This window comes from Halyomorpha halys, unplaced genomic scaffold, assembly GCF_000696795.3.
Source record: "Halyomorpha halys isolate HHAL.00 unplaced genomic scaffold, Hhal_1.1 Scaffold198.1, whole genome shotgun sequence".
Taxonomy (NCBI): domain Eukaryota; kingdom Metazoa; phylum Arthropoda; class Insecta; order Hemiptera; family Pentatomidae; genus Halyomorpha; species Halyomorpha halys.
In genome coordinates, this window is record NW_027113946.1 from 572,525 (window position 1) to 583,963 (window position 11,439).

General features: G+C 27.7%; 1 protein-coding gene across 1 annotated transcript in view; it reads right to left on the bottom strand.

Annotated features, from left to right (window-relative positions):
- Positions 1–2,316: 2,316 nt before the first annotated feature.
- Positions 2,317–11,439, bottom strand: part of LOC106679368 (endothelin-converting enzyme 2) — a gene marked incomplete at its 3' end in the record, with an annotated part of 26,713 nt that continues 17,590 nt past the window's right edge. The window contains 6 exon segments of the mRNA XM_014418484.3: positions 2,317–3,009; positions 4,637–4,716; positions 6,187–6,472; positions 7,710–7,826; positions 9,423–9,604; positions 10,039–10,137. Coding sequence (XP_014273970.1) covers positions 2,916–3,009; positions 4,637–4,716; positions 6,187–6,472; positions 7,710–7,826; positions 9,423–9,604; positions 10,039–10,137 — 858 coding nt within the window.

The following is an 11,439-nucleotide window of genomic DNA, read 5'->3' on the forward strand; positions in this document are numbered from 1 at the left end:
ATAGAATAACCAAACCATACAAGAATTTTCCACTGAAATAAAGTGGAATACAATTTTATACAAAAATGATGGAATATAGATGTAACAAACTACATTATATGTAAGTATATCTACATGTACATGGTCTCGTAATGAAGAAATTTGTGAATTATTTAAAATAGGTAAAAATATAGTTAACTTTAGTCGAATAGTACAAGCCACTTTTGTAAAACTGGAGATACCAGCTTTAATTACAAATACATTAATACAAAAAAAATGTCCATCAAAAGGGTCCATATGTTGATCTCCATTTTCTAAAATATTTGTATTTTTATTAAACTATTAAATATGAAATAATCTTGATATATTTTGAAATATTGATCTTTACCTAATTAAAATTTCAAAGAAAAATGTAAGTGTCAAGACAAAAAAAAATCTATTATCTATTATGAATAGGTACAGATTTCTTATCTTTTGAAATGAGCTTTTAAGGATCCATATCCTATAGAAAATTCTGTAATTTAATATATAACTCCTTTTAATGGACCTGAATTTATATTACATTTTTCAAAGATTATAACACTAAAAAAATATTACAATTTAAAAGAAAAAGTAAAAAAAAAAAAAATCAAGACCCACATTCTAAAAACATAAATTATTTGATAAATAACATCAGTAACTAAGCCAACAGCATACGATTTTTTTTAAAGACTACATAGAAGGCCCACCTCGTTTATTTTATGTAAACACATTCTTTAATGCAGGGGTTCTCATCTCAGAAGGTGCAAAAAGAAATCTGGAGTGATCCGCCATAATTATCATATAGGCATATTTCATTATCCACAACATAATACTATACTAGCTCTAGAGTTATTCAGTGTCGAAGGAGCCACTGCAAATCATAAAATAAATGCAGTGAAAAAAATATTTTAAAGGAGCTTATTTGAATAATTAAAGGAGTACACAGACTCGAAAAAAGTTGAGAATCTCAGAACTAATCCAATTCTAGGCTTCAAAATAAAATAATTAAAATCACTCAAATTTTTTTTTTTTGAGTGTTATAAATAAAAATATACAAACCAGAGGTAGTTAAATTTAAAAAAAATAGGCTAGATTGAGAACGAAATTTGAATGTGATGTAATTAGTATATTAATATATTTTAAAAGTCGTTAATTACCTTATTACATTTATCGCCTAAAATTATTGAAAACATTGAATTTATTTCATTAAAGTAGAACGAATTAAAATTTATTTTCTTTTAAATATTTTAATTCAATTTATAAGTAAAATTATTTTGATTTACCAACAACAGTCGAAATAAAAGCTAAAAATATTTCAATCTGTTTAGTGTTTTGATTTGCAGGCCAAAACTCCACAACTAGAAACTCAAAATACTGGATATTTCATTGCTAAGCTGGCGCTCCTCTACACATTTATAGATAAAATTGAACTACTTAATTTGAAAAAGAGACTACAGCAAGAAATTAAAATAGGACAACCCAGAAACTCAATTAATCAATTTGAGATGGTCTAAGACAATATAACTGGAAATTTCAAAGAATTTTATTTCTTGGTAAAATGACTCATAGGTTAATGTATTTTATAGAGATTAATACAAATGTCCCCTATCTTAATAATACAAAGTCGACCCCATCCCTATTAATCTAGTGAATTTGTTGAGTTTCACTTTGTTGTCAACACTTTTGAAATTATCAATGAAGTAAGACTTCTAAAATGATTACATCTACATCATAAAAAACTGAATAAGATAACTCAAAATCAGTTTTAAGAAATAAAATCTTAATAATCCAGTTTTAATAAAATAAAATCTTGATAATCCAATATCTTCAAAACTCGAAAAATTCAATAACTCAAAGTAATATGAATCTCTCTTCATCTTCAACTTATTGAGTTTTGACAGTAAATGATCAGACTCAGAACCATCTTTTTTTCTCCTAAATTATATATTCAATGTTTTCAACATAAGACAAAAAATTAGCGATATGTAATAATCTAGAATATTCATATTTCAAAATTTATCATAACTCAGTATGCATTGTAAAATTACAAAACGAAAATAGATTTTAAAAATTCTGCAGTTCAAAACCTAAAATTACCAAGTTAAGTTTAATTAACATGTTAAATACTTAAAAAAGATAAATTAAATAATTTAGATTTTTTTTTCTTACAAGTTTTTATCTCAATATTTACACAAATAACGCAATAAGGTTTCCAGGATTCTATTTTTTTTTTTTTTTAATATATTTATTTCTGTGCCAACTTTCCAGACTGTCAGTCTCATTTTCACACGTAAAATATAACTAATAATAACTTTTAAATTCTTAAAATATTAAAAAAAAATAAAATTTTGAAAGCCTTATAGCGTATAATCATTGAATTTTTAAAGAATGTTTTTTTTAAACAAATCACTTCAAAAATAATAATTTTTAAATGTTTATCTTGTAGAAAATTGAATAAATACATGCATAATTAAATGCATTTTTGTTAAATAATTAATTTAATACAGATAAAATAGGTATCATTTATCAAATACCTAAATAATAAATACTATAAAAACTAACGCTTAATTATAATATGACTATTTAAGTACGATAAAACTACAGTTCTAAGGTTAGTCTACATTTCTGAGTTCAACATTAAGAGATTACAAAGTGAAATAATATTTTCTACACTTTACACTGTTTTAAATACTTATGACAATAAATTATGTCATGGATGGAGTAGTCATTTTAACACATACAAATACATATGTTACAATATTCACATTAATATCTTTCAACATCACATAATATAAGCTTAGAATCTAAGATTTTTAAAACTTTAAAACAATTTAAATTACACATGTCATGTTTATAATAGAACAAAGTTTCCTTAGATCAGAATCAGGATAAATAAGATAATAGGCAAGGTTAGATCATATCATTGAATCACACTCATCTTTCTTTACTGAGCGATTACAAGAAAATGTAGTCGAGAATTGTTTCGCTCGCAACTTCATTATTTGCAACCTATAAAAATAAAATGAAAACATTAACTGACAAAATTAAGTCAAAATATTACATTATCGCATTAAGTTGTGATACCCCATAACTTTGAAAAAATTATAAAAATAAAAATTAATGCTTCATTCGAGAGTTTGAAGTTTTACATCTTGAAAGAAGTTTTGAAATCAGAAAAAAGTTATAGGTATCTTACAAAACAATTTTTTGACTTATGATGATCACAACTTAAGCATTGATATAAAATAATAATAAACTAATTACAATCTTATATAATCTTAAAAGATATCTCAGATCTAGTTATTCTTTGTATGCAGGCTTAAGTGCAGTAGGAAAAGAAAAGCTATATTTAATTATTAATTTGGATTTGGAATTGATAGGGTTGATTTTCCAGTGTAGAGTGGAATGCTCATTTTAAGTCTAAAACCGTGGATGCATGATAGTATCGATAACTGCCCGGTCTGTAACTCAGAAGAAAAGGAAGACACCTTTTACTTCTTGGGAACCTGTCACAAGTATAGCGAAATTTAAGTAAAATATTTTGGGCAGCGGACCTGCTCTTCAGAAGAATTACTCAGTTTATTAAAAGGCTCTAATTAGAGAGCTCTTAGCAATTACGATGGGCTAAACTGGAAAGAGCTCAGTTGGTTAATATGTGAGGGATAAATACCATACCTCAGTTTGATATTCTTGTTTTGCTTCTTTAAAATAATACCACCTTGTTGTTTTAAATTACTGACTTGAAGCATTGTTTTTAAAGCATATAACTTATTTATTTTTTAATTTTGTTATTTATATGTTTTAGTCAAATCTGCAATGCAGGTTTCGATAGATGAATATTTTTCCATTTTCTATGTCTTTATAGACCCATTTTGGGTATTTTTTTTTTTTAAATAATAAAGATAATAATCGATGTTATAAATATTCATAATATTAAAGATAATTGAAGTAGGAATTAGTTACAGTATAAATTCATTCATTAGTACTTTATCAAATTTTGGAGGAAATGTTACAAAAGAAATGTTTTTAAAAATGCAAATACTACTATAATTGAAGGTTTCTTGAAAATAAAGGTTTTAGATCCACTGAATAGAAATTAATTCTCTTCTATTCAAATCGGATATACAGTCATTTTGTTTTGGAGTTACATTACTATTTTAAAACCAGGAACCTTTTCACATCAAGCAAATTCAGATTTATGTAGCTTCAAAAAAATTTTTTTATGAAGCCATTAGAAAATCAATTATAATGCAAAATATAGTTCTTAAAATTGAGTACTTGTAATTAAGTACGCACATAATTTAAAAGACTATAGATAAACTAAAAGCTACGAAATGTGGATGTGGATATTTAGATTGTTGTCGAGCAGGACTTGACTTAGTCAGTTTCCTCACAAGATGCTACTGTAATTTAAATTTTCACAAAAACTGAAATAAATTTACTGTCTGAGGAATCCTCAATTGTAGATAAGCCCTATATCACAGCTAACGTGATAATAGTTTTTAATATGGAACAGTATATTGATGATGAAAGAATCTACCTCTTTTATTGCATTTGTATAGTTATTTATTATTTTAATTAAAAGGTATTAAAAAGGTTAATAAACAGAGCTTTTGTTTACAAGAAAAATACTTACAAATTGAGATCATCTAATTTAGACTTCAAGGTTGTCATTTCAATATCCTGCTTTTCGGCTGTTTTTAATGTACACATTCCCTGATGAAAAACAAAAAAATTAGCAACAATTCACTACATAAACTTTAGTAGTTTACATCAGCAAAACGTTTCTGACAATTAAATAAACTTATTTAGTTAATTCTAAATAAAAATAAAAATATTATAAATAATCTCATTTGCTGAAACAATGGGATAACCAATTAATACATTATTTATAACATACTATCCTTCTATTCTATCCAGAGTGAAAGGTTTTGAGATTTATTTTATTGGTCAGAATGGATACAACCAGTGTTACTCCTGATTTGAGTACAGTAATGCTACAACAGTGTATATTGAATGCCAATATGACCATGTTTTACTAACCCCCATTTTATTGTGTCTTCAATAATGTAGAAAATAAACACCTTTTTCTCTTCTGTGAACTCTCTTGCTTCACCCTTTGGGTCTGGTTGATTATTCTTCAGATTTTTAGCAGAAACGTTTGCAAACTTTAATATTAAAGGTATGTTTGTCTATATTGTTTCTAGATCTTTATAGAGTTCATATAGAATTGCTATGCCTCAAACAAGATAGGCTTCATCCGACCCACTATGTTAAAAACAAGGTGGGTAGACCGTGCCCTAGCATGGAGAAGGTTAGCTAAAAGTGATATTAAGAGAGAAAAATTGCTCACTTTAACCAACAACTAGAGGACAGCTGAAAGTAATATTACCTAAGCCCTAACGAAAGTTCACTTTAGTTTTTACATGAGAGCTGTTTTATTCATATGCATTGTTGGCTGAGTTGGGCATTGAGTATTGAGCATTGAGGGCAGAGTTGGGCAAAAATTAGGGTCATATCCATGCCAATTTTAGCTATTAGTTTTAACTATAAATAATAATTGCCCATCTCTGACTGAGGGTTAAAAACAAAAGTGTGATTTATTGTGTTTTCTTTTTAATTTTGAAAAATATATTTAATTTTTTTTTTAATGTATTTTATTGGAAATTTGACAGTTTGAAGTTAAATATTCTTTACAGAAGTCAATTTTTTTTTTTGCTGATACTCCTCCAGAATCTTCTTCTCTCAGACATTTTAAGAGGACTATCTGCCACGGTATATCATTCTCTGTTGTCCACAAGACATTGAAAATAAAAAAAAAAATTCTTTGTATAGATTTATTTAAACCATGATAAAACAAAATGAGTTCACCAATAAAAGTTGTATTATACATATTTCTACTATTAATTAAATTACTTTTTACAGAATCTAATGATTTATAAAATAGATATTATGTATTTCTAGTTCCAACAAAATATATTATGAACACTTCTGAAGGAATTAGATTACCCAATATTGAAACTGTATAAAAATTTCCACTTTCGATTTTCAAGGTGATTACAGATTGGGAAGATAAAAAAGTTCTTTATCCTGCTGAGTTATCTTCATAAAATTTTTTTTAAATTTTACACCAGTTCGGAGTATCGAAGATTACAATGTAATTTCTAAAAAACATAGATTAATTACCTGAGCATAAGAGATGAAGAAAATGGCTTCGTCTTCGAGGTACTCCATAGCCGGCTGATGTATGTGAGGTACACTGGCAAGCTGTCTCCTCAGTGCACCAAAAACGTGTTTCACGGAATTGATGTATGGCCCAGTATCATGAAGAAAACAGTCATGACTGCTATTGTGCGCAGGGTGGTCAGGGGGTAAGACAACACCATCGCCAGCGTGGAAGGCTCCTCTACCCGATACAGACCCCAGTATTGCAAGTCCAATTTCCATACCAATACTTCCATACAAGACACTTCTGCGGAAAAAAAAAAACATTTTATAATAATTTATCCAACTACTATTTGGTATAATAAACTATAAAGGTACATCTGTGGCTTAATGCAATAATAACTGATTCAATCAGTAAATTTTTGATGATGGGTTGTGCAACCAGTTTATAGAATAAATCTACGTATAATCCTTAAGAAGTGAGGATTCATATTTTGAAAGAATGAGGATATATTGTTGCATTATTATTGATTTTCTACTTCAGAGAAGAGTTTGGTGGGGCTTCGCATAGTGCTTAGTGCAACAAGGATTTTCCTTTTTATTTATTTATAACAAATATAGGGAAAAAAATCTTCATTACTTGCAGAGTTGGGCAACTATCAAACTAATAGTTAAAATTGTCATGGTTACGATATTTATTTATTAATGATTGATTCATGAATAAGGGTCATATCCATGGCAATTTTAGATATTAGTTTCAACTAAAGCTAATTTTTGCTCATCTCTGATTACTAGTTCGTATTGTTTATATGTAATTTTATGTAGGGGTCTGTGATTTTATTTATTTGGGTTACTGTTTCAACCCATCATAGAAGCAGTAAAAAAATAAAGAATAGCAAAATTTAAAATACAACTTTAATGTATTCTTTATTACCTTTCTTTTCTTCTTATAGGACAGCTGCAATAGTTTTATCAATTTTAGGATGCTTATTTCTATTTTTATTAAAACATTTCGAACATAGTATAATTAATTATACCATTCTTATTCTGATATTATAAGTTTATTTGCCAACACATCTGCTTTCCTCTCTGATCAACAACAAACCACCCAAGGATCTTTCATAAAATATAGGACGGAGAGCCTAATTTTCATAAAATAACTTTTATAAAAGCTTTTTTTTTTTTTTTTTTTAGCAAAGTTAGGTTATTACAATGTCATATTTCTTGTCCACTTTGTTAATCCAAATTGGTAATAAAAGATTTTTTATAGTTTAATGATTGCTTTAAATAAAGAAGAAATGGTTCAAATGACAAAATTAAATTTATGAGATTATGATCTGGAAAGCAATAGGCAACAAATGTAACATCATTCAGATAAGGGAAAGTATTAGTTAATTTTATATATAAAATAAAAAGTAAAAGTGGAGAAATTAGACAGTTTTATTTTTTATTTCTTAAATTAAAATATTCATAACAATAATAAAATTTTCATCACAATTCTAAACAAACTAATCAGGGAAAATTAAAAAAATATGCAAACTTACATTGGATAGTGAACGTGAAAATAAGGCATAGACAATAATCCCATAGGAATAACCACTTTATTTATTTCTGGAACATATGCCACTTTCAATTGGCCATCGGAGACTATATCCATCCACCTGAAAAAAAAATCATATGATTAAAGAAGGAATTTAGATTTATTTGTCTCCTTTGAAGTCAAATTATCCATCGCCTAAAAAATCTATATTCATACATATTTTATTTTACACAAAGGATTAAAATACTATCTATTTGTCAGTGGGTAAATTTTAATTTAGAACTTGTTAATCCCAGAAACATAATAATACCAGAATATTTATGGCAAAAAAGTGATTGTTGCACCCAACAATAATTGTGTTCAACTTTAAATTAATATATTATTTTTTTTTTCCCATTGTGTTTATTTTCCATTTGTATTGTGTTTAATTATACTTACATTTATTTTTAAAAAATACTAATTTTTTCCTACATTTTATTAATTTGGTATTAAAAAATTTTAATAGTACACTACGATATGTTTATGATGTTGGAAGTGGGTAGTTCAGTGGTAGGGCACTGTGCTACTAACTCCAAGGATCCGGGTTCGAATCTGGCTGTTGGCAAATAATTATTTCGTTTCACTGTAGCCATGAGTCAGCCCTGTGGGTTCAGGAGCCCTCTGGGGTTCATCCAGCCTCATAAAGTGGATACCCTTAATTTGGTAAAGATATGGCAGTGGAGCATAATTCTGACCAAATCACTTTCTTGCACAACCGTTGGTCTAGTAACATACTTCCTTACAAAGTACTGCACTCCTGACCCTTCATGAACAATAGTCTAAAATGAGCCTACAAAATATGAGCCTATGAAATATAAAATAAGATGTTTGAAAAGTTTTTTCTATATATGAAACCAATAATTTACACTTGTAACAGTATGCAATTTAAATACTGGTAATATAAGAGCGGTAAAAGATTTTTTAGGAGTAAAACAAAGTCGATATTCATTTGTTAGTACCTCAAGAAACACTTAAATATAAAGTTTCGAAAAAGTCAGGGAATCAAATTTTTTGGGCAAAAATCTTTGCTTTAGTGCAAAATTGGATAAATATTAAAGGAGTTATGAATGATTATCATATACATGTATTATTATATGAACAATGGACACTGGGAAAAAAAAGAATTCTTCAAATTAAGTTAAAAAATTTTTAGTTTTTAATCTCTTTCAAAAATTAAATTTAAAGGTTTCAGGCGACACTGCAAACAAATATGATTTGCTTTTTCATAAATTTTTTTTTTTTTAAACCACTTTACTGAAATCCTCATTACGTTTTTTTTTTTCATTCTTAGTGAATAAAAACTAATTTAATAGAATCAATATTTTATTTCTTATTCAAAAGAGACAAATCGATCAGCATATAGTAACCATGAAGAAAATGTATGCAGTAACAACGGCGCAGTCTACCAACCCAAAGGTTGTCAGATCAAATCCCAGTCCCACCCAGGCTTTTTTAAGCACAAAAATAAAGCAAAACTCGCTCACAACCACCTCCCGGGCATTTGTGAGGCCCATTAGCCAATGGGTGGCACTCACAAAAAAAATAGATGTGGGAGTGACGAAAACTCCACATCAAGAAACGCACGATGTATTAGGAAATACAGGACAGAGGACCTCCATAGTCTGTCGCCCAAATAATAATAATGTCTTATTTCAACAATTAAATATTAAATTTGTACCTGTGCTCTTCTGAAGGCAACTTTAACCTCCTCTGCTGTTCTTCTAAGTAAAATGCTGTGCTGTAGAGGATATTTTGAAAGAAGTCATCTTTGATAGATGTCAACGATCGATAAAAATCATTGTAATAGCTAGGGAAGCGCATAGAACTTGGAAGGCCAACTTGGATGCCAATGGTATTTAACTATTAACAAAATAAAATAAACTTAATTTCCTCAAAAGCTTATAAGAAACTATTTATAAAGTTTCATAACAAACTACTCTGGTATAGCAAGCTATCCAAGAGAAAATGGATAGCTTTTAGTTCATTGAAACCACAAATGCAACAAGGAACCCACCATGTTTTTTTTTAGCTAAATCGATAATTTTTTTTTATTTTTCAACAAAAACCCAAGTCTCAATCTTTATTTAATAGTGATAGAGAGGAATACTAGGCCTTAGATTTAAGTTGTGTAAAGAAAACTCATGAAACACAATTTTGCAAAAATATTGCTTGCTTCCTTATTGCATTTGTAATTCCAAATAACATAGCAAATTTATTGTAGCAATATATTATAAAAAATAAAACTTTAATTATACTATAAAATTACATATTATATATGTTAAGAAAGGCACTACCTTATCCAGAAAATGCTCTTGTATGTGAAGTGGAAGAGATTTTGAATTCTGAATCGAATCTTTTACAGTCGCCTTGATAGTATCAAATATATCAGTGACCTAAAGAACACACATCAAAAGAAATAAATTACATGTATTATTATATTACATCTGAATTATCATAAATTAAGTGTATCTTTGTATGTATGTAAAGACTTTATGCAATAATTGACTACTGTACCAATATAGTTTTTAAAGTCAAATAAAGATAAAATATTAAAAACAAATTATTTCATATGTTTTAATTGTTGAGTAGTGTCAAAAATTGTAATGTTAGCCAATAATGTCTGTGTTTCTTTAAAAAACAAAGTTTTTAATTATTGAATATTTTTTAGAAAGAAAGTCTGTAGCTGTCAATAGATAGTAGAAAAAAACTATTTAATAAAACGAAGATGGTCTGGGTGTGGTCAAAGAAAAACTCAAATAGTCGTAAAACTATTTATTATGAGCCAACCCAACGTAAACAAATGTTTAATGTTAACCGTTTTGCCCCACTTAGCAGGACTTGGTCAGGGCTAAATGAAAACAAAACTACAAACATTGCAAGAAGTTACAAAAAATTAGAATACATATACAAAAAAGTAAGAAAATTTGCAAAAAATAAAAAGCTTAAGTTAAGGAAGAACAGTTACAAATTTAAAAAGTGTAATATAGTAAAAAACATGGTACCTTATCTTTGCCACATTTACTTCACCTATCTGTTTAAACTTACCCTTTTACCATATTTCTTACTATTTCTAATAAGTATTATTCTACTATTTATTAATCTAGTTCTTTATTTAAAATTCTCTCACACTTGGCCGTATTTATTAGAAATTAGTTTCCTATTCAGCTATATTTATACTTCCTTAACTTAAACTTTTTATTATTTTTTTTTTGTATATTTTCTAACTTTCTTTGATTATATATTACAATTTTTTTGTCACTTCTTACAATGTTTGTATCATCTTTTCATTTAGCCCTGAAAAACCTTGCAAAATGTTGTTTAACATTATATAGTTTTTTCTACTATTTTCCTACAATCTACTGTATACGGTCAACTATCTTCTTCCAATTGAATATTTTTATTTATACACTTGATGTAATTCTTCAAATCCCAAGAAGCAAAAACTCATTGCTTTTTGGTGGTACTGAAGAATTGTTTGATATACCTCTCTTACCCAATGATTCATCCACATGAATTAATCAATGGAAAAAGTGGAGGATTATAATAAAAATGTTGAATTCAACTATGATCACCATCAAATTGCGGCTTATATAACCTTTATGCCCACACAACTCATATTTGAGATCTAATATGACCTGTTTTGCTAAAGAAAATGTATAAGTGTTTTTATCAATAAAGTCAGAGTTCATTTCCTC